This window comes from Podarcis bocagei, assembly GCF_964188305.1.
Source record: "Podarcis bocagei genome assembly, chromosome: 6".
NCBI lineage: Eukaryota > Metazoa > Chordata > Lepidosauria > Squamata > Lacertidae > Podarcis > Podarcis bocagei.
In genome coordinates this window covers 27,867,093-27,892,405 of record NC_138130.1, presented here as the reverse complement: position 1 = coordinate 27,892,405, position 25,313 = coordinate 27,867,093, and the positions used below count along the sequence as shown (strand labels likewise).

Sequence of the window (25,313 nt, the reverse complement as noted above, 5' to 3'; positions counted from 1 at the left end):
GGAAAGCAACATGACCCCACCCCACTCTCCATTGCTGGTACTAGGGTCCAATATTCTTTCATAGTATTTCAAGGTGTGGTTAGCACTAGGCCTGGGTGATATATTGGTATATTGATGTATATTGATATATTGCCCAGGACCAGTATGTGGGGGCAGACCGCGGTGACAGCTTCACTCAGCAGTATATCGCTGGTGAAACTGTCACTGCTCTTGAGTCCCTCTGCCTCCAGTGCACTGAGGGAGAAACAAACTAGTTGGGAGCTGGAGGCAGAGGGACTCAAGCAGCGGCGCTTTCACCAGCGATATGCCATCATATTCTTCCCCGGCTAAGAGAGAATCAAGCTGAATCAGTGAGGTGCTTGGCTACCTCCACTTGGTCTGTCTTCGGGGAGCGGGGGGCAAGCGGGCAAGGTAGCTTGCCCACTCCCCATGCCAGCGAAGGCAGAGGGAGCTTGGCCAAGGAGTCCCAAGGTCCTTGCTGCTCCACCACAAATGGCAGGGGTCTCAGGGCTGGCTCCATTGGGGGCAGGAGCTCTCCTGCCCCACAGCAGAGCCTGGCCATGGGGCCTCAGGGCTTGCTCAGCTGGGGCCAGGAGCCTTTCCACCCCCTGGCTGAGCAGCAGGCTGGAGCCAGCTGTATTGGCCACAGCCCATGAGGCGCTGGGGTGAAGCCACCTCAGCTCCCATGATGAGAGCTGCGGTGGTTTTACCCATCATCTCACTGGCTGGGGCCAATGCAGCTTTTTTCAACATTGTGGTATGTCACCAAACATCGTGGTATTTCACCAAATGTTTGGCTGGCGATACACTGTGATGTTGAAAACCCAACATCGCCCAGCCCTAGTTAGCACTATCAGAAGCTTCTTGTATATGTGTACTAAGGACATTAAACACATTGCTGGAGAGGCTGGGATAATGAGAGTGAGCTCTCTTGGTATGGTGGTCACCTTCACCGTTGAAAGTAAGAGTGAAGCAGTGAAAGCAAAGATATCCAAAGCACTGTGGAAAGAAATCCTTTGGAAGGTAAGAGAAAGGTGAGATGATTGGATATGGAAGGCCTGTAGCATGCTAACTTTTTGACTAGCTATGTGCAGTGTTAGAAACTGAGCTATGAAAGCTAGGAGCTAAATGGCACCTTAAACCTAGTTTTTGGGTGCAGCAACGGATTGTCTAGGTGCGGGGGATTTTATAACAAGAATACAAAGCTGAAAATGAATGAACTGCAGCAAAAATAATATGTTCATTTACCACATGGTCTAGTCCTTTCCCTGCCCACACCCCTACTATTCTTCAGAGGGTCTCTTCTACAGTCTTCAGAAAGTAGCTAGAAGTAGGGAGGCAGAAAAAGGTCCTCCTTTCCTTCCACTCTGGAGTTTTAATCTGAAATCTTAAGCGCAGTACTGCACCTAGAGCTCAGAAATCCGTGCCGCAAAATGCACCTAGAACTATGGGAGTTTAACACTGCCCATGTGCAAAATGTCTCTGTTCAGAGGACAACAATGGGCATATATTGTTTGGAAGTGATGCTAAGAATGGGAGTGGTGACCGAGCAATGGAAAGCATGGTTTAAAGAATGCCATCTGCTGAGCAAGAGGGAAGAAGAATAGAACAGATGCAGTGTTTTTCCTGTGCGTGAAAAATGCTTCACATAACATTTATCTTAACAACAACCACCTGTAAAGTTGGGTATGTAAAGCTATGAACTCGCTAGGTTGCCTAAGGCAATCTGTTGTCTCTCAGATCCTGGCAGGGAACCTCTTACTTAGAAATGCTTATGCTGTGCCTGAGAGATAGCAAGCCTGCCTAAGGCAACATATTGAGTTCACAGGGTACAAACAAGAAACCTCGCAGCATGCATTCTTGGCTAACAGATTTATACAAGGAAAAGAGACAGACTGAGGACTGGCGTGGGCATCATAGTAAAAGGATGATTAGAATCCCTTGTCCTTTGCTACTATTGTTCTTAACACTGGCATAGCTGACACACAGATCTCACCCATGGTAAGATTTATGCCTGAAATGAATTATGGGAGGTGGTAGGCATGATAATTAGTCAAGAGGAAAAGTTAGGGTTCCTTGCTATGCCTGTGCTATAGAGATACATAGAAGTTAGAATAGTATAGAACTCCTGGCTTTCTGATTTATGTGGGATACTTACTTTAAGAGGAGAGTAAAGTGCAACTGAACAGGAAACAACATGATACTCTTCAAATGAGTACTGACTTGGCAAAGTGAAGGTGGCAGCTTAGCTTGGTTTAATTTTACTGCAGCTAAAGGATTTTTGTGTGCTTCTGTAGGATCTGTTTTGCTGCATTGGCTGTTTTCAATATGACTTTGTGAATATCTCAAATGGTTTAGACAAGTAAGCACTATTAGCAACATTTCATCTGAAATATTTGAATACCATGTTACGTCACTGCTCTACTGTCTTGTCTGCATCTTGATGATACAGGTATTTGCTGCATTACAGTGCAGACCTGTGGCTGCCGAGTTGCATTCCACTGATTAGAGAGACTGTGATAATTCACGAAGGCTTCATTAGAGAAAGCTCAAATGTGTGGTTTGGGAGTGCTCCTGTATCCTGCCTCCAACTATATCTTTCTTCAAGGTCTTGCTTACTATTACATACTTGGAAAACTTTGTGATGGGGATTGTCTTTGCCTTTCAGTAAGGCTTCTTTTGTTTTAGTGTTTAACAGTCTTATTGTAGAGACGTTTTCAAACAGTACAGTTTATGGCTTTCAAGATTTTAGCGAATTTTATAGGTATGCTTCCCTTTGGCAGAGGGTAGTCACATGCCACTCCTTAAGAATTAAGCGTTCTTTCCTCCCTTTCTTACAAGAGAACATTCTGCTTCAATTCAAGATAAGTTCCTATCTCCAGAAGAAGAATTCCTGAAGAACTGTCTTGTTAGGCTTAGGACATAACATATATAATTATTATTAATAAATTGTATACCATTATTGCAATTAATGTTTTTTCTTCCAGAATGATGACTTCAAGTCAGAATGGGCAAAGTAAATGGTTCCCACATTTTTTTTCTTTAAAGAGTGAGCTCTCCAGGACAATAATTCATTTAGCTTGGCAAGTGTATTAACTTTTCTGTAATTGAGCAAATTGCCTAGAACAGTGGTTTTCAACCAGTGTACCGTGGCACCCTGGGGTGCCTTGAAGGATGGTTAGGGGTGCCATGGGCAACTCTCTTTCCCTCTTTCCTTCCCTCCCTCCTTTGATGCCCTCTCGCATCTCTGCCTCCTAAAGGCTTGCACAGTTGTTTGTTGCAGCTGCCCTGGCTTCAAGCTTCCCAAGCAAATGGTGCCTCTGGGACTGGCCAGGGGGGGTGCTGGTTGTTAGGAGCTGAGGTGGCCTTGGGAATAAGCAAGCAAGTGGGTGAGGGAGACAAACCAGCTAGTCTGCCAGCCTTTGCTTTTGGGAACGGACAGACAAGTAGGAGGCCAGGCAGGCAGGCACTGTGTGGGCCTTTCTTGTGCTTGCTGTGTGCAATGCCTGTCAGGGAGCTGAGTGCCCAGTCCTGAAAGGGAGCCTTTCCACCATGCAGGCCCAGCAGTGCCCACTGCTCATAGGCGCCGACTCCATGGGGCTTGAGGGGGCTCGAGCCCCCTCAAAAAAATTTTGGGGGGGGCTCAGCCCCCCCAATAATCTCGGGCGGGCGCCCTTTCAGCAGAGCGCCGCCGCCGTCCCCCGCCGCCTCCTCCTCACCTGCTCCTTCGCCAGCCAGCCAGCCGCACGCCCTAATCGGAGGCACTGCCGGAAATCCCGCGAGAACAGGGGAATCCCGACTGGCCACACCTCCCAGCCAGCCAATCGGCTGGCTGGGGGGGCGTGGCTTGCCCTATTTAGGGCCGGAGCCACTTTATTTGCATATTCATGAGCTTATTTATTATTCATGAGCTTTCCCGGGCCCCCCCAATATTTTTTCTAAGTCCGCGTCCCTGCCACTGCTGCCTCTCAAAGTAAGGTACTAGCCTCACATTCACCTTTGGCCACTCTCCGATGGGCCACTAAGGCTGGGGGCATCTTCTTCCCAGCCCCTGTAAGGCAGTGTAAGGAGGCAGCTCTCTTTGGGGCAGGGAGGGCAGCTCAGAGACCAGGGGCAGTGGCGGTGGCTGCCCAGAGGACTCCCAAGGAGAGGGGAGAGGAGGCTGAGGAAACCCTCCACAAGGGAGGGTGTTTGAAAAGGGGTGAGAGGCTGCCAGCTCTGCAGGCAAGGGGTGACATAACTGGGCTCCTGAGCCCCACAGGGGTGCTGCAGAAAGTATGCAGTTGGTCAAATGAACCGCGGACTCCAAAAGGTTGAAACCCTCTGGCCTAAAAAACAGTGTCTTGTGGCAATGCAGTGCTGCCATCTTTCTTTACAAAACAATGCTAATAACTGCCTCCTTTCTCCATCAGTTTTTGTTTATAGAGGCAACCAATGCATTTGCCACCTCCAGAATTTGTTTGAATGGTAATAGCAATATTGTCTTAAATAATTTGATTCCAGGGTAAAAGTTTTATGTGGTGTGTTTTCAACCCTTCCCTCCATCCCCAGATTTGCCAAATCAGTGTTTGCCTAGTCCGTGTCATAAAGACGGTACAAAAACATGTGACGACTTGAAAGGCGGATTCCTTTGCCGCTGCAGACCAGGCTGGCAAGGAGAAAGATGCAATGAAGGTAAGTCTTGTTCTGTGCTGCTTGTGGCTGTGTGTTCACGATGAGGATAATGAGATGGCGAATGGTTGTGGCTCAGTGCAGATTCTTTGCATGCAAACCTTCCCAGGGTCAATACTACTACTACTACTACTACTACTACTACTACTACTACTACTACTAATTTATTTATTTATATGCTACCCACCTGACTGGGTTGCCCCACCCACTCTGGGCAGCTTCCAGCAAATTAAAACATCAAACATAATAAAACATCAAACATTAAAAATTGCCCTAAACAAGGCTGCCTTCAGATGTCTTCTAAAAGTAAGGTACAGTTGTTAATTTCCTTGGCATCTGGTGGGAGGGCGTTCCACAGAGCAGGTGCCACTACCAAGAAGGCCCTCTGCCAGGTTCCCTGTAACCTCACTTCTCACAATAAGGGAACTGCCAGAAGGCCCTCGGAGCTGAATCTCAGTTTCCAGGCTGCACGATGAGGGTTGAAATGCTTCTTCAGGTATACTGGGCCAAAGCTGTTTAGGGCTTTAAAGGTCAGCCCCTACACTTTGAATCATGCTTGGAAATGTACTAGCATCTGTAGGTAGTGGTGGAAAAGACTCCACTCTGAAATCCTTGAGAGTTGCTGGCCGTCGGTGTAAATCAGGGATAGTGAATCCATCTCCCATGTGACAGATGCAGTCCCCGTGGCTTCTCCTTACCCTGCACAGAAATTGGGCTTGAAAACAACCTTTCATGGACACCAAAAGGAGGCTTTTTTCTATGGTGCAGGGTGAGTTTCGGAGATGAGTGTCTACAGCTGGGGTGGGATAAGTTTACCCTCCCCTCTCATGCACTCCAACTTTTCTGCTGAAAACCCTTTCCCACATGACAGTGAAGTTTGAAAACAGCCATCTACTGCGTTTGCAGCACCGAAGTGAATACACCCAATATTTATCCTTTCTTTATTTCCAGATATTAACGAATGTGCCGAGCAGAATGGTGGCTGTAGACATATCTGTTACAACACGCTTGGCAGCTATCGCTGTGCTTGTAATAATGGGTTTGAACTCATGGATGACAATAAAAGTTGCAAAGGTAAGATGTGAGTACAGAGTAAAGCTTAAACCACTTAACATGAACTTCTTCATGCATGTTGGTTCATTCACTCCTTTGCTGATTTAAGGCAAACTGATAGTTTGCTGATTCTGAAGAAATGCCAAACTAGGATTTGCATCAAACCAGGAAAGGAGGAATGCCAGGAGCAAGGAAGCAAGCGGAAGAGGAGGAAGCATGTGTTACATCTGAACTGCCCCAACGACTTAAGCTCCCTTTTGTGGGAATTGAACATTTAGCAGAGTTTTGCAGAAGAGAGCCCTGGATTGTTTGACCCTTTAATTTGTTCCCTCCTGTAAAAACTACACGAGACTCTTAAAGTTTAAAGAACAGATAACTTTTACTTAGTGTAGTTGCAGATACAGATTAAATATACTGTGCGGGTGGATATTTCTTAAATTGCTAATACAGAGTGCATAAACAGTTACAGACTATTCTACTCCGAGGCAGAAAGCAGCACAACATAGCATAGCTGCTGTAACAGTTAAAGACTGTTCAAGTAACTGCCGTAACTGAACCAACTGCCATAACTGAACCAACTGCCATAACTGAACCAACTGCCATAACTGAACCAACTGCCATAACTGAACCAACTGCCGTAACTGAACCAACTGCCATAACTGAACCAACTGCCATAACTGCCACAGAGCGTATGACATCACAGAGTTCTACAGCTCTTACAATTAACCCTTTACACGTGGTGTTCTTTTTGGATGCTAACACCCCACACCCTTATGTACTATGGGGCTATGATTGTTTCATTTTGTTGTTAGTCATGACTCCAGTGGTTTTCCAGAAGCCTACTGCACAAACACCATTGGAATGAGTGAAAGCTCGATAACATCAACGTTATATGACGATTGCCCCCAAGAGGCATAGCCGTGTTGGCCTGTCGTAGCACAAATAGGGGGAGTGAGGGAAGGTGATGAGATAAGACAGGGGAGGGGATATATTGATTTAAAATGTATTGTATTGTAACTTTTGAATAATTTTTTAAGACAATTTTATTCTGCACAAGCTGTTCAAGTGAACTCTTTTGCATCTGATAAAATGGGTTCTAATCCATGAAAGACAAATCAACAATACATTTACCAGTCTTGGTGCCACAGGACACTCCGTTCTCTTTATTAGCATGTTGCCACTGACGGCTAAATTGAACTGTTGCTAATACTCCTTAGTTTCTTACAACTATGGCTTAAGATTCCAGTACGAAAAGCCAAGTGTGCATGTCTAGGCATGTCTGTAGTTATACCACAGAACTGTCCAGCACCATAGCAAAGTGGTGATTCACAAAGGATTTGCATGTTGGGTTGTGCCAGAGTGCCCCAGCTAACCAGCCTCCTTTGACTCTGAAAAATAGTGCCTTGTGAAGTGTAGATTTTCTTAGTTTTTCTATATATTGCATTGCATTAGCTCATGAAATAAGAGTTGAGTTTGGAAATGTATGAATATTTCAACAATATTTGGTGGGAATCTTAGAATTATTCAAGAAATAGTTAACAGTGGCTAAGTAGCTGTAAGACTGGGGGTTTCTTTCCTGCCTATGTTTTTAGTAAACTATGTAAGACTTCTTGTCTTTTCAACAGAGTAATGCTGTTGTAGTCTGCATACAGGAAAAACCCTGCCCTGTACCCATTCTCTTTTGGCAGCTGTTCTAACCTGGTGCCTATCAGATGGATAAGCACACACATGCACACATATATCTACAATTCCCATCATCCCTGACTCTTGGACATGGTGGCTTAAGCTACTGGGATTTGTAGCCCAAAATATCTGGAGGTACTAGGTTGGGGAAGGTTGTCCTATAGCGTAAGTTTCACTTGGTGGCTTCTAGATGTTGCCAAACTACAACTCCCACCATCCCTGGCCATTGAGCATGCTAGCTGGGGCTGATGGGAGTTGCAGTTCACGTCTGCAGTTCCAGGATCAGCTCTATTAAACACACATTTTTAAATCCAGACCAAGAGAGTGGAAGGGAGTGCAGGTGACATCATTTTTCATGTCCTGCTGTGCAAACAAAGGTCATATATGCTTCATGTTCTCATTCACATTAGTATGCAATAGCGAATTTGGATATGAATCTGCTCAAGATCTGTGCACATGATTCCAGCAATAGAATCACATGCAGAAGCATCCTCCCGTGTGTGTGTGTGTGTGTGTGTGTGTGTGTTACTGGACTGAAAAGGCTTTGAAAATATGTTTTCATTTTTTCCTCAGCAAAACAAACAATTTGTCATTTCCTAATTCTGTGATCCTTTTTGTCCCACAAATTCTGACCTTACTTTATATTGCTGTCACATTTTTCCTGTGATTTTTTCCGATGTTTCCTCTCTCAATAATGTGGTAGCATTTTACCCAAGGTGCTATACGGCTTACAAAACAGCAGCTTCTGGTTTTTGGGAAGACTGAAGTCATTTCCTACTTCTATTATTCAGTTGTAACAATGGAATGAGGATTGACTCTGGACCAAGATGGAACTTGGGAACGATAGGCATTGAAAGAATGTTGACATTCTGATTATTGCTGTTGATTTTTGTTCCTTTTCAGATATAGATGAATGCACAGTATCACCAGGCATCTGTGGAGAAGCTCAGTGTAAAAACGTGATAAGCTCTTATTCGTGTGTCTGTGATGATGGCTATGTTTATGATGATGTCAGAAAGGTTTGTGAAGGTTAGTAGATGGAATTAATCCCACAAAGATAATTCTGAGGCTTGATAGATTGCTGTCGTAAAGCTTTGATAGTTATTTTTAAGTCTTAAGGGCAGTGATTCCCAAATTCCTCCCTCACCCCCAACCACTTGAAAATTTCTGATGGTCTTGTTGAACCTCTTAAATATTTTTTGCCCTTTATAGCAATCATAATGTAGGGTGCAAGATGTGGTATGAGTTTTAATTCTCTTTGTATTGTTTCTTTTATTTCATATGTTGCATTTTTTATATTACAGTTTGCACTCCAAAGAATTCAAACTAATATAATAAAATGCAATATAAGAAATAAAAGACCATTGAAATACAGTTTAAAATCCGTGTGAATATGTAATGTGGACAGTGCTGCGTACCACCTGTATGAATCAGTGGTCCATGAACTACAGTTTGGGAACCCTTGTAATCTGAGTCTTCCCCTTGCAGAATGCCAATACATAACCAACAATGAGTCTTGGAAGGTTCCCCTGGTGGACAAAATTAACAACCAATTTTAGCCCAAAAATTTTCCAACAATCTCAGTGGAACACCCTCTACTTGGGTGGAACTAGGGTGACTAGGGAGAACTTGGTATTATGAAGCAATCTGTCAGAGCTGCCCTAGGTCCCAGCTCACAAAGGACCAACGCCACTTCGTTGTTATATACAAAAGTCTTTATTGAAGTTCAGTTTGTCTTTCACATCAGCAGCGTGCAGCTCTACGTCTGAAACTCTAGACCGCCGAAGCTCCGTCTGAGTCTCCTCCCCCCATACACCAGTTTAAGACTCTAGCCCTGCTCCACCTTTTCCGCTGCTCTTTCCGCCTCTGGCCCCGCCTGTCAGCTGGGGTCTCGCCCTTCCTAGACTCTTCTGACGCTGAATCCCCTGATTCTTCTCCTTGCCTCCGGCGGGCTTTAGGACCTGGTTCCCAATCTGGGTTTTCTGCTGTCCCGCGCGCCTGTACATTTGAACTTGGCGCGCGCGCCCAGCCGGCAACCTTCCTCCTGGCCGTTACACTGCTCCTGTCACTGCTTCCCCCTTCGGGGGGGCTAGCTGGACCCGACCTCCCTTCCGTTCCCTCACTCTCCGATGGAGGCGTGGTCAGCCCTGACTCATCTTCTCTCCCTGCTGGAGGAGACGCTGGCCCTGCCCCATGGGACTCTTCCCCCCCACTACGCTCTGGTGGGGAAGCTGGTCCTGATTTCCAGCTGCTGCTTTGGGAGTCCCCGCTGGCCCCTTGTTTCTGGTGTGTCCCCCCCGGGACCCCCCTTGCCCTGACCATGGGCGCCTCCTTCTGGGAATCTTCTGATTCGCTGGAAAAGCTCATGGAATCTCTCGGGTCACTGTTGTATTCCCCTACGCTGCCCTCAGATTCTTCCCCTTCGCTTTCCATTTCCTCTCTCCCCTGTACCTCTGCTCCTGAGCCCCTGACACAATCCCTTTTGCATAATGTCATAAACGTACTACACAATTTCACAGATCAGTAGATAGACATGGAATAGGACAAACTGAATCATATTAACATCCTGGCCATGCTTTCTATGCTTTCACTAACCCATTTTCTAGCACTGATTCATTCCTGGATCTCAAAATTAGTATCCTCAGTTTCGCCTCTGATCCATTTATGTTTCATCCACAATTTTACAGTACAGGCAGAACCCAACCAAATGATTCATTGGAGAAGTGTGAGATTATATAGAATTGGGGACTTTTATGACAATGGCTGTCAACAAAATTGGGGAAGAAGAGGGAGTGTTGGCTTTATAGGCACCAGATCACCCACTTTGTCACCGCCCCAAACTGTCCTTTCCCAATCCACCAGACCCTTGACTCCATTCAGAATTGTAATACTCATTGCAGTTCCAGAGTCCCCCCCAAAATGCTGTCTGTCATATATGAAATTATTGATGATATTAAAGCAGAGCACCTTGAGTGCCCTGTGTTCCCCTCCACCTGCCCCAGAGGGAATAAGACATGCTAGATATTACTTCTGGACAACAGTTGTTATTGTTGTTTTTAAGCCTAGCATATTAAAAAGGAATGTAAGAATCTGCGTCTCTGCTTTCTCCATTGTTGCTGGAGTATAGATGTGGACGAGTGTGAACAGAAATATTGTGAGCAAGCATGCGTCAATTTGCCAGGAAGTTACAGCTGCCACTGCAATGGAAGAGGTGGAGTAAAACTTTCCAAGAACATGAACACCTGTGAGGTAGCTTTCTTACTTCTGTTCAACGAGATAAGAACGAAAGAATGCAGTCCCAAAGCTTTGAAACAACTCTTTACAAAGGGGAATAGTCCAACTGGCTCAGACTCCTTAAGACTGGAGGCAAACCCATTAAAATACCAGCATAACTTCAAAAACAGTGTGTGCCTACAGTGGATTTCTGTTCCTGGAATGCAATTAACTTCGTATTTGTTGCCTGCTTTCTCCTCCCTCCCCTTAATTCTCAAAAGGAAATATTAAATAGGAACATAGGAAGCTGCCATTTTTCAGAGTACGTTGTTTGTTTATCTTGCTTATAATTGTCTATTCTGCTTGAGAGCAGCTCTCCAGAGTTTTCACCGGACATGCCAGGGTTTGAACCTGGGACCATCTGCATGTGCCCGCTCACTGAGCTGCATCATAATCAACTTACTCTTCTTTAGCTGTGTCTAAACATACATTTCTATGCCCAGACATAGTAGGTGACTGCTTAATCTGCAGTTACTAACTGGAATGAGGAGGAATTGTTGGGAGTGGACTCAGCTATATAGCTGCAAATAAAATGTTTTAGGTGTGTTGTAAAGTGTGATATACAAATGTGACACTAGATAGCAATGGTGAACTATGGCAAAGTCAATATATATTTTTCAAAACATTTTTTAAAAAAAGTAATTTCACAGCGTTTTTTATATGTGTGGAGATTCCACCTGTGTGACTGTAGTCCCCTGGTTACTATTGGACAGTTGCAGTGGCATTGAATTATCAGTGTTTTGAAGATAAAAGAAATCAAAGAAAATCGCTGTTTCTAAACCTTGTCTTAAAGTTTTATGTGTGCATATGTGTGATTTGCTTTTCTCCCTGCAGGACATTTTGCCCTGTGTATCTTTCGCTGCTGCAAAAAGTGTTAAATCCCTCTATCTTGGAAGAATGTTTAGTGGCACACCTGTTATCAGACTACGTTTTAAAAGAAAACAACCAACGCGGTGAGAATCCATTTTTAATTAAAGAGGAAAGGTCTTTTCTAAACACATGCTAAACTGGGGGGTAGGTATGGGTCAAAACAGATTATCTTCCCATGACCAATAACTTGCTGTCACTACTGCAGACAGAATTCTAGAAAAGTATTTGTGGCTACAGACAGACAGTATAGTCTTTTGTAGGCATCAGTCATGACACTTGCAGTCCCATGTCACAATAACATAGTGTTCATAAGCAGACATGGGGAGCCTGTGGCTTCTCAGATATTTCTGGACTAAAGATTCCACATACCTGACTATCGGCCATACTGCATGAGATTGATGGGAGTTGGAGTCCAGTAATACCTGGAGGACAACAGATTTCCCTATCCCTGTCTTTAAGGTACTACAGGATTCTGCAGTCGTGTTTGTCACCTAAGTGGACAAACCCCTACTATTTCTTGGCATGCCTTTGGATGATGTCTGCGCCCTTGTGTGTGTGTGCACTTACGAATGGCAGCTGTCATTGACAACGTGATTATATATCCTTTATAGTCAGTACCTGCATCTCTGAAATGAATCACTTAGATGAAAAGCACACTATGTTTCCTGCTTCCTGAAACACTGCATAAATAACTGATTTCTATTTCTTGTATCCTTGTGGCCAGACTTGTGGCTGAATTCGACTTTAGAACCTTTGATCCTGAAGGCATCCTTTTCTTTGCTGGAGGCCATCGAGACAGTACGTGGATCGTCTTGGCTTTGCGCAATGGACGGCTAGAGTTGCAACTGAAGTACAATGGAATAGGCCGTGTGACCAGCAGTGGACCAATGATCAACCATGGAATGTGGCAGACAGTGGGTATAGTACAGGCTGCTGTTCTCATGCCTTATAACTCTTTAAATCCCACACCTCCCAACTGCTTATTTAGAGCTCTCTGTATTTCTCAAGTGATGAATTCTGACACTTAATATTTTAATGCAGAGTATCGTTTTGTTTTTCTATAACATGATGTCAATTGCTAACCCCTAAAGGACACTTTAAGAAATACTAAAAACATTGCTTTTTTAAAAAATTGGAAGTATTCTTGAATATTATTGTGTGCAAGAGAGAGAGACTCCTTATTTGTTAAGGAACTAATGGATAAAACACATCCTTTGCAGTGCTTTCCTCATAATTCCAGTTACGCCCATTCATGTCTGGTTCAGTTCCTGAACTACCATCAAAACAAACAGTTTCCTCCATTCAGTGGAGCAAACTGAATATAGTTTGTTTGTGTGTATGCATTATAGGAGGAATTCATCGCCATGATGTTAGAAATGTTCTATCAGCGCAAGATTTCTGCTTGCCCAGCAGAACCATCTCTCTTCTCCCCTCTGCATGCAGTTCTAGGGGTTTTCCCAATGCTGCCCAGAACCAAAGGACCAGGAGGAAAAGGGGAGGAAGCCTTACTGCACTAGTGGATGTGCTTGCACGGGCTTCAACTAGCAGGACCAGTTAATTAAATCTGGCCCAAAATGGGGGGGGGGGGAATAATACCTTAACAGTATAGAGTGCTCTCACGAATGTAAAATGATGGATTAGTTAAATGTTTTTTGTTTATAAATAGTTTAGACTTACCGTAATGCAGCTAACATGCACAGGCTTGTCAGCTGCAGCAGTAAAACCAGAATTTCTGGGTTACATAATGAACATCTTGACCAAAAAAACCTCATGGTAAAGTAATGCCAGCCTACAAAACCAAAAAAGAAAACATTGCATTTATCAAAATTAATTCCAGATTTTTACTGCATTGATTGGTAAAGCGATGAATTTGTATGATATCATTGTGGTTGTGTGTGTAGAATCCGGTGCTTTTAGTACTGGATGGAAGAAATGTGGACTGGCAAATGCAATTATTTTGTAATTTGATGTAATTGCAAGAGCTTTTCTGATAGACTAGGAAGTAGTTTTAATCCCTCTTAATCTTCTTTACTCTGCCAAAAATTGTTCCTTTAGTTGCACTGTTGTACTTGATGACTTGTAATTCATGTTCTTCCTCATAGTTCTGCATAAAAACGATCAAGCAAAAAACTCCACAAGTGATGTATAAATGTGGCTTGGTATATCTTCTTGGGGGTTTTTGGTAAATAGGATCAGGTGTTAAGAACAAAAATAAAAAGCCAGAGCAAATTTGTAAATACTGTACCTATATGCTGTTGGCAGTCGGTTGCATTCATCCAGCTAGAATTCGTTGACTTGGATTGCTCCCAAAGCTTCCCCTAAAACTACTGTATTTGTGAGTTTGAGGTCTTTCTCCAAATGCCTTTCCCTTTTAAAACATTTTGGAGTTACGCAGTCCTTCAAGTGCCCCCCCTTCTTCCCATTGTATGCGTGTCTTTAAAAATGTTACCATCTCTTTCATAGTCTGTAACATAGTCTGGTGTTTGCTGCTTGGGCTCCTTTGGGAGAAAGGGCAGGAAATCAATAAGCAAGCAAGCAAGCTTCTACATGGGCTGCTTCCTGGTACATGCAGGCTGAACATTTCCACTTTGCTTCTTTGTTAGCCAAACAGGGAAAACACCTTGTTGCGGCTGCCTTGTGCTTACGCTTGAACCAGCACTTGTGACTTGTTTCTCCCAAACAAACCATTGTCAGGAGGTCAAGAACAAATCTTGGATTCAGATCATGGTTTGTCTGGAAAGAAACAAGCCTGAACCATTGGTTCAGACTTATCACTAAGCCTGCCACTCCATGGTTTGTTTTCCTATTTGAGGGCAGCAGCAAAGCTAGGATCTTGTGCTGTGGCAGAGAAAGCAAAGGAGTGCACTGGAGCAATCAGATGGACATCAAACAGGATTGCTAATTTTTCCATCCTAAAAGAGAAGCCATATTCCTCACACACGCTGCACATGCCACAGCTCCTACATGGTGCAAGGCTACCTGGTGCAAACCTTCCTATAAGATATGATACAGAACTCTGCCTCCATAATCCATTGTACTCTCTCAGGTTCAGAGGATGGGGCTGGTTCCCAGGGTAAAGGGATTAAGGGTTTACCTTGCAATAGTGTTGGAAACTACGAACTATATGGTCTTCTTCCTTTGCATCATAGAGTCAAGATCGGACTGCAAATATAAAACTGCCATAGGTAAAGGTAAAGGGGCCCCTGACCATTGCGTCCAGTCGTGACCGACTCTGGGGTTGCGGCGCTAATCTCGCTTTATTGGCCGAGGGAGCCAGCGTACAGCTTCTGGGTCATGTGGCCAGCATGACTAAGCCGTTTCTGGCGAACCAGAGCAGCGCACGGAAACGCCGTTTACCTTCCCCCTGGAGCGGTACCTGTTTATCTACTTGCACATTGACGTGCTTTCGAACTGCTAGGTTGGCAGGAGCAGGGACCGAGCAACGGGAGCTTACCCCGTTGCGGGGATTCGAACCACCGACCTTCTGATTGGCAAGTCCTAGGCTCGGTGGTTTAACCCACAGCGCCACCCGCGTCCCTTAAAACAGCCATAGCATTCTGTAATACTGCCTTCACTTTTGCACATAAATTGGGCTTGCTTATTGTACATGAAAAGCCAAAGGAGGCTTGATCATAGCTATGTGAACTCTATCCTAAATTTCTGGAGAGACAAGAATGCTTTGTGACTACCTGATGATGTGATGTTAGCTCCCTCACCTTTTTTCTTTTTCTTTTGTGGATGCCTTTTGTATCATGCAGGTACTAAACTTCTGAACTAAACCAAACTTCTGAACCTCTTCTTATCTCTCCCCCCCCTTCAGATATCTGTGGAAGAGCTGGAGAGAAGTTTGGTTATAAAAGTCAATAAGGATGCAGTTATGAAGATAGCTGTCTCAGGGGATTTGTTTACTCTGGACAGAGGACTTTATCAGCTGAACCTAACAGTGGGAGGTGTTCCTTTTAAGACTAAAGATCTTGTCCAGCCTGTAAGTACTACTGTTAAGTATATATAGGGAGTAATCCACTGGTGTGAGGTGGTCACCTGGCAGCTCATAGGTCAGATCCAGCCTCTGAATAAAATTCATTTGGTTTCTGGCATTCTTATTGAATTTGTATTTAAGATGTGATAAGATGCCCAATTTCTCTTACAAGATCAAATGTTCCAATTCTCTTTTTAATTTTGTATGTACAGTGGTACCTCGGGTTACATACGCTTCAGGTTACATACACTTCAGGTTACAGACTCCGCTAACCCAGAAATAGTACCTCGGGTTAAGAACTTTGCTTCAGGATGAGAACAGAAATCGTGCTCCGGTGGCGCAGCAGCAGTGGGAGGCCCCATTAGCTAAAGTGGTGCTTCAGGTTAAGAACAGTTTCAGGTTAAGAACGGACCTCAGGAACGAATTAAGTACTTAACCCGAGGTACCACTGTAGTGTTGTCGGTATTCCTGGGCTCAGGTGTTCGGGACAGTGGAGTCCTCCTGTATGGATTTCCCCAACTTGGTGCCCTCCAGATGTCAGTGTTCAGTAAAGGATGAACTCCCATTAATGTCTACAAACATCTATTAGCCCCTCTCCTCATTGTCTTTCCCTCCTAAACTAAAAAGCCTCTTGCGTTTTAGCCTTTTCTCATAGGGAAGCTGCCATAACTTTTTTCCATTACTGTGATACCCTATTTGAGATAGGTTGACATGGATTGCACACAGTGTTCCTAGTGCGGCTGTACCGCAGTTTTATATAATGATTCGTTTTCACATAAGGCCATCTTAGTATCTTTGAAAGACATAACCTGCCTTTTTGGATTTGCTGTTACTTTATGATTTTATTGTTTTTCTGTGCCCTACCTTGGAAATATTTATATTTAAGAGAGGTATTCAAGTCTTTAAAAAATAATTTATGAAATGTTTTAAACCCATATCCCTCATTACAAATTCAGCAAAAAACCGAAAGTAAAGCCATGCACTTAATCTTGTTAGATTAACCCACGAATGGACGGGTGCATGAGGGGCTGGAATTGGCTGAATGGCGAGGATATGACCATCCAAGAGACAGTGAGAGTGAATGATAAGATGCAGTGTTTTGCGGTTGCAGGAAGAGGCTCCTTCTACCCTGGCAATGGTTTTGCTGTGTTTAATTTCAGCTATGGTAAGTGTCTGGTAGTATTATGCTGCAGAAAATACACATTTAAATTTTGCAGAGAAAGAGAATCAGTTGAGGAGTGCTGTCTTAAAATTGCCATATCCTCTTCATAAAAAAAGCTCAACCTGAAATAGAGGTTCAAATAGTAAAAGAGAAAAAATGTTAGGTATATTAAACCCCACAGAATATAGAAAACTCTGGTTTACTTTTTGCTGCTTGCACTTCACAGTGTATTTTTATATTTCACTTCGGACTTTTCTTGGTCAGGTCAAAGCCTTCCATGATTTGTTATCTGGTGAAACATTCCCTATGGGTTAAAATGCAATGGGTGAGGGTCATTTTTCTCTCTCTGGCCCTCTGGCAGTGTTGATTACACTGAGAGTCGATGTGGTCACCTTCTCAGTGACATGTGCTGAGTTGAGACTAATAATCCTGCACAGACTGAACACAGTAGAGGCCTTTAGGAGGGTGATTTACATACACATCCATTTCAGCCAAGATTGAAATTGGCATTTGCTCCCTGAACATATACTATACTGTGTTATTTCAGTGTTACTCACAAGAAGAAAGTTTAATGTGGAAGTGCATACCCAAAAAGACTATCTAAATGGGTCAAGCGAAACCTTGGCATTTAAAATCAGATGTTAATATATGCATACATGCATGGATAGATAGAAGGAAAGATATAGAAGGCTTTAAAAAGCAGTTTAAAATATATGATTGTTGTACGGGATCATTTCTTTCTGTGTAGTAGTTGCATCTTTAAATAGGTCGTTTTAAATTCTCCTCCCTAAATTTAGCAATGCAAAGCACAAAAAAAAGTTAATTCAGTATATTGTATACACATGCCATCAACCCCCTAGGCTCTTTTGAAAGCAAGGATGGGATAGGAATTCAAATAAAAAAAATAAAAAGCTATTACTGTAATACATTTTTCTGCCAGGTTTTTTTTTTTAAAAAAATAGGGCACCAGATGCAAATTAACAAACTAATATTTTATAGAGGATAGATGATCAGTTGGACAGATGATGATGATGATGATGATGATGATGATTTACTATCCAGAGAAGTCCCTTCCTTTGGGATTATAAAACATACTAGTGAATCTTTGTGATATTGACCTGTCTCCAAGCCAGATGCCTGATCTATCTCTCCTTTGTTGTACATGCAGACAGGTATCAGTCAGACTGCTTCCCACAATCCCAGGTGTGCTGGGTGATTTGACTCATCCTGTCCCCATGACGCTTTATAGCAGGAATTGTCAGCAGTGAGCACCACAAATTTTCCATGATGAATTGTGCCACAACAACAAGGAAGATTAAAATGTGCCGCAAATAATAGCCCTGCAAAAGGCATTCTGCTCCCAGTTTAATAACTGTCATTTAAAAAAATAAAACAAATTGTGCTAGTTTGGTATCCATTCACAAAGCATAACACTGAAATAAGTGAGAACAGAACCTGGGGCTACAATTAGGTCATGTGGACCACGTTCTATTTATACATTTATATTGCTGTGAGTTTTGTGAAAGTCATCTTGTTTTCCCCTTGGGTTCGTTGATATCAGATCACTCAATTACTTCCTAAAGCTCACGGCTGATGCAGAAGCTGGATGACTCACATTGAAGGATCCCCAAGTACTGCGGGTTGATAGCCTCTGGCAATCAGAAGTCTCCCTGTTGATTAAAAAGCTTAACCTTGGCTTCAAGCAATCTACAGGGCCATAGCACTTTCTGTAAGATGGATGAAACAGAGCAGTTAAAATAGTTTCGTATGGAAAGGCACTCTCCTTTATACTGGGGATTTAATAATATGTAGCTATCTGTCCCGTCCCCCCCCCCCCCTCAGATGAGGAAATCTTATCTGTGCTTGACTATTTGAAATTTTTATGTACCTAAGTTCTGTTTTTCTTTCTGTAGCCCAACCACTTGACACCAATGAAACAGTGAAGCAATGGGAAGTAAAAGTAAATATTCTGATTCGACCAGCCACAGATACTGGGGTGCTCTTTGCCCTCATCAGCAGTGAAGCAACAGTCCCTTTATCAGTGGCTCTGATTGACTATCATTCCACCAAGAAACTTAAACAACAGGTAAATATGTATTTTAGTTTTTTGTTTTCATTTGGTGTATCACTGAGGTTTTTAGGACCAGGATGAGAAGGCAGCATGCCAGACTAAAGTTGCAATTCCAATAGTTATGTTTTCTACACACAAACACACACCACCATCTTTCTTTATCCTCCATCTAGGCATCCAAGAGGCATTATCAGGGTTCAAGGATCCATTCCAGCCAAAAACCCACAAAAAGGGGGGGGTATGAGGGAGGGCTAGATAAACGTGGCACAGAGGGAGTGGGTGTGTTCTGGGGAGAGTCCAGAGGGCTATATAGAAAGGATCAGAGGGCCACATTTATCCCCCAGGCCTGAGGTTCTCCACCTCAGACTTGATGTTCCCCACTTAATACTCCCAACAAATCAGGCATGAAAGTTTATTTTGCTAGATGTTACCTGATGCCGTTAGAGTTGAGAATAACACAAATAAGGAGGAAGGGAGTCACATCGCTGTGGTGAGGGACTGCTGCAAAACAGCAGCAAGTTTTCATAGGCCACAGAGTCCACACTGCCAGATGCATCACAATAGAATTCTATGGCTAGACACATAGAAAGCTGCCTTCATACTGGGCCAGACCTTTCTTCTATGTAGCTCAGTATTGTCTTCTGCAGTGACTGGCAGGGCCTTCTCCAGGATTCCAGGCAGGGGCCATTCCCAGCCCTACTGGAGATGCCATTGGGCATTGAACCTGGAACATAGGCATGCAAAGCAGATGCTCTATCACTGAGCTTTGTTGCTGTTGTTTAGTCGTTTCCGACTCTTCATAACCCCATGGATCAGAGCACGCCAGGCACTCCTGTCTTCCACTGCCTCCCGCAGTTTGGTCAAACTCATGCTGGTAGCTTTGAGGACACTGTCCAAACATCTCGTCCTCTGTCAAGGGAGATACTGAAATTGTACCAGCAGATTTCCAACTATGTCCACAACATAATATATACGTAAATTTAATTAATGGCCAGAGATTTATATCCATTAACAATGAAGTTCCACAAAGCAGAATACTAAAGTAGTGGGAACAGAACTCAGGGCTATGATAATTAACTGAACAGAGTGATTAAGGCTGTGCTAGGGGCTGGATTTCACGGAATTCAGTGGAATCTACTTCTAGTAATCATGCCTCGAATCCTACAGTCAGTTATTCTATACCCTCTTGCCTGAATTCAATGGGGCTTTTTTCTGAGTAGAGATGTACAGGATTATATTGTAAGACTGTAACCATCATTGAATGTAGTGGGGCTTACCTCTGAGTAAACAGGCACTGGATTGTGCGTTGATGGGAGGGCGTTCCTTGACGCTAGTATTAAATGTTTAATAACAAGAAATAATTTCTTAGCCAGTAGCATTTCACAGACCTAGACAGTGATGGTGGGAGAGGTAAAAAAATGAAAGATAACACCCACCTCCTCAGCTTGCTTTTCTTTGCTCACTTCACCCACCATAATTATGCAGGTCCCTTCTTGCCCATTTCTTATCGCCATAATAGCTAAAGTGGCATGTCCCGTGTTCAGATGTAGTACACCACTGGTTAACCACATTCTGCAGAACAAGCTGTGTTTGTTGGCTACTAGCTTAATGTCTTGCTTATGAGTTTTCCAGAAATATCTAGATAGCCACTGCAGTGCTAGAGACTAGATGGTTCTAAGACCTACCCAGCAAAGCAGTTCATGTGGTTAATGTACTGAGGAGAAACATTTGAATTCAAACAGAGTTAGTTGTGGGCTAGTTTCAAAGCAAAGCTTCCCATACCTTTTCTGCTGAGTGGGAATAACAGTGTATTTGGGAGTGGTTGTCCACTACAATTTTGAACAATCCTTGCATTTGGTAATAGTATCTTAAGTTCCTTAAATATTTCTAAGGTAACAGGGTGTGTTGGTGCTATCTTTTCCTATAAATATCTATAACTTCCATTTTCCATCTCGTTCTTTATTCTTTCTTGCTATTCAGTTCATTGTTTTGGCAGTGAAGAACACAGTGGTGTGCAGACTGGCAGTAAGCATTTGTGATGAACAGGAACACTTGATTGACATCTCCATTGACAGAGGTCAAATATTGATGACTGTGGATGGCACTGCAGGACAGAGTGAACTAAGCCATTCACAGCTAGAAGAAAATTTGTCTCTCTTGGATAATTACCTGCAATCATCTGTGAAGACCTATGTGGGAGGATTGCCAGGTGAGTATCAAATGTTGCAGTCCAGAATGTAGACTGCCAAACAGTCACTAGAAGTGACCATGTTCTACTTCTGCTTGGACAGCATTCACATGTCACAGTAAACTGTGGTTAATAGTTTACAATGAATCCACAGGTGACTCTCACTTTGCTTCTTGTCTAGTGCATACAGGAGCAACATACTATGATCCCTGTCTTGGTGATGTGTCCAAACTAGGGACTGTGGTTTGTTTTGGTTTGAAGTTGGCTGCAACCATAGTATGTTGGCTTGTGTTAAGCGGTTTATTGTGGCAGATAACACAACAAACCACAGGTTAACGCAAACTGAAATCAAAAACTTCTGAAGTTGTCTTCCTGCCTGCAGATGAGAAAAGAGGGGTTTCTGTGAGCCTGAGGTTTGCTGCAACTTGTTCCTGTCACAATAAAGCATGACTTGTTGTGACATCTATAGCCTGCCGTTTGAAATTTTGCCTGTTTGGAGAATGAAGCACAACTGAACCTGAAGGGTGTTTTTTATCAGGAAAGGATGGGAAAGGAAAATAGTATGTTCCCAAGCAGAACTCACAAATGTGATCATTATTCTAAATTGCATTCCATTGTAGTAAGTGAGGGTTGCTTAGATAATGGACCACATAGAAATATTGAAAGAGAAGACAACATACGTTTTATGTTCATGAAAGGCCAGAGAAATGTTCCTAGAAAGATTATACTACTTAAAGATTGGTGTTATATAGATCTCCCTTTAAAGGCCAGCAAATCCTCCCTGTGATTCTAATGTGACAGGGGTGAAAGCTAACAATCCAGTCTGGCTGCTTCCAGGCACTTTGAATGCAAAGGTATAGTCCCATTCATGTTGATGAATTAAATCTGGGCTATTTACACAAAATAGTGTTGGAATAAGAGACTTCCTCAGTGTGGAAACATTATCAGGCATCACCCTTTGTTCTGTTTTTGGAGCGATAAAATCTGGGTGTCTGCTTTTAGAGACACAAGGGTTAAAATTTTTTGGTTTGCAGAGAAATTCTAGTGTACTGGGGGAGTGGAATGGAAATACCACCAGATGTCTGCATCTGCTGGAATGTTTCCTGCCCCACCCCACCAAAAATATTTTATGCTTCAGTTATTTTTCTCCCAAGTAGCTGGTGTCTTTTTGAGGAGTGCAGAGTTCTTCCTGACTTTTTTTTCTGGACATCAAGCAAGCCCTAAGCAATAACTTCAGCGAGAGAAGGCATGTATTGTAAAGGATGCATCCATTTTCAGGCACAGTTCCAAGTGCTGGTCTTTAAAGTCCCATATAGTTTAGGACCAGCAAAAAGGTTAAAGGATTGATATTCCTGCTCTGATGTTGAGATCTTCTTCAGAGGCCCTTCTACAGGCCTTTGGAAGTGAGGGGAGCAGTGATATGAAAGAGGATGTGTTAGTGTTGGTGCCCTGGCTTGTCTTCCCCAGGAAGGCTTGCTTGGCAACTGAAGACCCTTTTCTCTTGGTGCCCAGGCCTTTTAGATGTTTATTTTGATAGGTTTTTGAATCTTTATAGGCTCTGGTTTCAGTGTCCCTGGTTTCAAACAGCTTTAATGCTGTTTGTTTTGGTTTTATTTAGTTGGTTTTATTATTCAATATTGAAGAGCAAGAAACATATAAATTAATAAATGTCTATGGAAAGTCTCTCGGTGCATGCAAATCTGGAAGGCTCTAAGCATGCAAAGTGGATGGATCCTGCCCAATAGGTTACTTTTTCGGTTTTAACTATTGTCCATTGGTGGTGCTTTAGGGAATATGACAGCAGCATAATTTGAATAGTAGAATATATTTAATAAATACTACGTATCTGTTCAGTTTTTCTACATGGTAGCTCAGCATAGTACAATGTGCACACAGGGATCCTTCATCTCATCAGCTCTTCCTTTTTATATTTTGTGTCTTTTTCCTGCAGTGGCCCCTTTGTTATTTGCAAAGTCTTTTCCTAAATTAGTTTTTCTTCTTCAAAAAAAGGATAGTTAAGAGGCAAAATACAATCACACAGATAAATCTTTAGCTAATCATACCTTAAAATTCACCCCAAATTTACTTTTATTAGAATGCTAATGGTATTGCTGCAAAAGGTGTCATGTGGTTTTCTTAAATCAATGCATTTTTTTTTTAGTTTCCTCCACAGAAGCATTTTGTTTAAGCCAATTTTTGTTACGTTAGATGTCAATGCATAGCTTGTTTGTTTGTTTGTTTTTTACATGACCTCCAGAGCATAAGATAACTTACTTTTTTTTGCAAATTTTACGTTTGCCAACTTTTGATCAAAGTCTTGTAGTTGTGTCTTTAACAGAACCCTGCTCTGCAGGAATTTGCAGGCTGTGTTTCTCTTTGCCACAAAAGGTTCACTGTTAATTCCTGCAGATCCAGCTTGTGTTACAGGCAAGGCTACACAGGAACGGCTACAGAGGTTGTTAGGTCAAAAACTGAAACCATGGTGTGTGCGTGCAAATGTGAGTGAGAGAATGATTCTCTGCAGATTAAATTGCAGGTGGATTATAAATTAGACATAGCAGTAATGTTGATATAAGCTGATTTCTTCATGTATTGGCTTATACTAAAAATCCTGTCACTCTCTTCCTGCTTCAGTGTTTACATGGATACTGGTAGGCATCTAATAAAAGATTTTTACCAATTCCAACACAGCTGTGATCAAAGGTGTATGACAGATATATTATCTTAAACATCTCTAGTGCAGCTTGCCTTTCCACCTTTTACTAAAAAAAATATTATTTGGCTGATTCCCAATAATAGTAAGAAAAATATTTCCATAGCCTATATGCATGTTCTGTGCCTGACAGGGTGGTCATCCCTCTATCAAACAGCACTAGGCACATAGAAGTCATTTGCTAAATCTTTATCTGGGTTCCTGTACTCCTCTGCCTGCATCCTCACCACACAGTGCTACATGTGCACTTAGCCACTGTCTATTGGAATGAGTGCCCACTTCTTCCACCATGGAGCCCAAGGTGGTGTATATGCAGTTCCCAGGCAGTTTCCCATCCTGGCACTGACCAGCCACAAACCTGCTTAGCTTTAGGAAGGTGGTGACCTCATGCTCCTTTGGACCATACCCCAAGCCCTGGGAACACATCCATACCTTCAGATAACATCAGCCAGCTTGTGCTGAGCTGTAGACAATTTAAAACTGAATGGCAAGCGGGATGAGAACATCTTCCACAGAATGAGATTATCAGATAATTACACTTCATCAGAAGTCGCCTCTGTCCTAAATTATGTAATGGTTAATCCAGACCTTTTGTCTAGGAGTTAAGTTACAAGGGGGAGCTTTTTCCAGACAGAACCCTAAGCTGTTATCAGTGCAGATAGTCCTGAGGGGAAGAGACCTGCAGGCTAAACTTGCCTTGGTGCCAAAACTTATCTTACAATCAAACAGAAGACCTTGGAAAGGAAGACAAGAACAAAATTCGAGAAAGAGAAGAAGCAGTGAAACACTACAAACCCCAACAATTTCTAATTCTTTGTGTGCAGAAACAAGTTCCTTCTGCGAAAGCTTCCCTGAATTTTGCAGCTTAGCTATTCCCATAGCCTGTGTTAGTCATAGCCCCATGTACAGCTTAGAATGTTAAATGGGAAAAAAAATGTTTTGTTTTAGAATTAACAAGAATAAGGAACTTGGTGGTAACCTTTATTGAATGTTTTCCTTCTCTCTCTTTTTTTAAAAAAACAACAACAACAAAACATACAGATGTTCCTGTCACTTCAACTCCAGTCACCGCTTTCTACCGTGGCTGCATGACAGTGAAAGTTAACAAGCAAGCTGTGGATCTAGATGAAGCTGTCTACAAGTCCAATGACATCACATCTCATTCTTGTCCTCCAATAGAGACTGGTCAATAGATGCCACTGCAACACACACAAACGTTTTATATTCAGAAAAGTCCCATTTCAATGCTTTCCTTTATATATATAAATATATAAATATAAATATAAATAAGATATAAATTATTCAGACTTCCAGCACTGCGTGTATAGTTCTCTTGAACACTGAAGTTATATAGGAGCTACTGAAACTTGTGTGTCAGATTAATTATTGAAATATTTCTTTGCTTGGGAGGGTTTCAAAGATGTAATATATTTGTAAATAGTTGAGAAAACTGATATTGATAACCCAAAGCTGCAAATTATTGCTGAAGGTGAGTTGTTAAGAGGCAGGTCATACCTGCCATGTGGCAACTGGTAATATATTCTGAGTGGACTGGAAGATTAAAAAATAGTTCTGTATTTTTTTATTACCAAATGCTGCTTACTGACTTAATGACATATGAAAGAATAAAATATAAGAACTTTTTTTGGA

General features: G+C 42.6%; 1 protein-coding gene across 1 annotated transcript in view; it reads left to right on the top strand.

Moving 5' to 3' along the window:
• Positions 1-25,313, top strand: part of GAS6 (growth arrest specific 6) — a 52,022-nt gene extending 26,709 nt beyond the window's left edge. Inside the window, exons 5-15 of the mRNA XM_081198462.1 lie at positions 4,552-4,674; positions 5,623-5,745; positions 8,311-8,436; positions 10,535-10,656; positions 11,515-11,633; positions 12,275-12,464; positions 15,371-15,535; positions 16,526-16,694; positions 18,605-18,777; positions 20,743-20,971; positions 24,705-25,313. Coding sequence (XP_081054588.1) covers positions 4,552-4,674; positions 5,623-5,745; positions 8,311-8,436; positions 10,535-10,656; positions 11,515-11,633; positions 12,275-12,464; positions 15,371-15,535; positions 16,526-16,694; positions 18,605-18,777; positions 20,743-20,971; positions 24,705-24,856 — 1,691 coding nt within the window. The 3' untranslated portion in view covers positions 24,857-25,313. The remainder of the gene's footprint in view (positions 1-4,551; positions 4,675-5,622; positions 5,746-8,310; positions 8,437-10,534; positions 10,657-11,514; positions 11,634-12,274; positions 12,465-15,370; positions 15,536-16,525; positions 16,695-18,604; positions 18,778-20,742; positions 20,972-24,704) is intronic.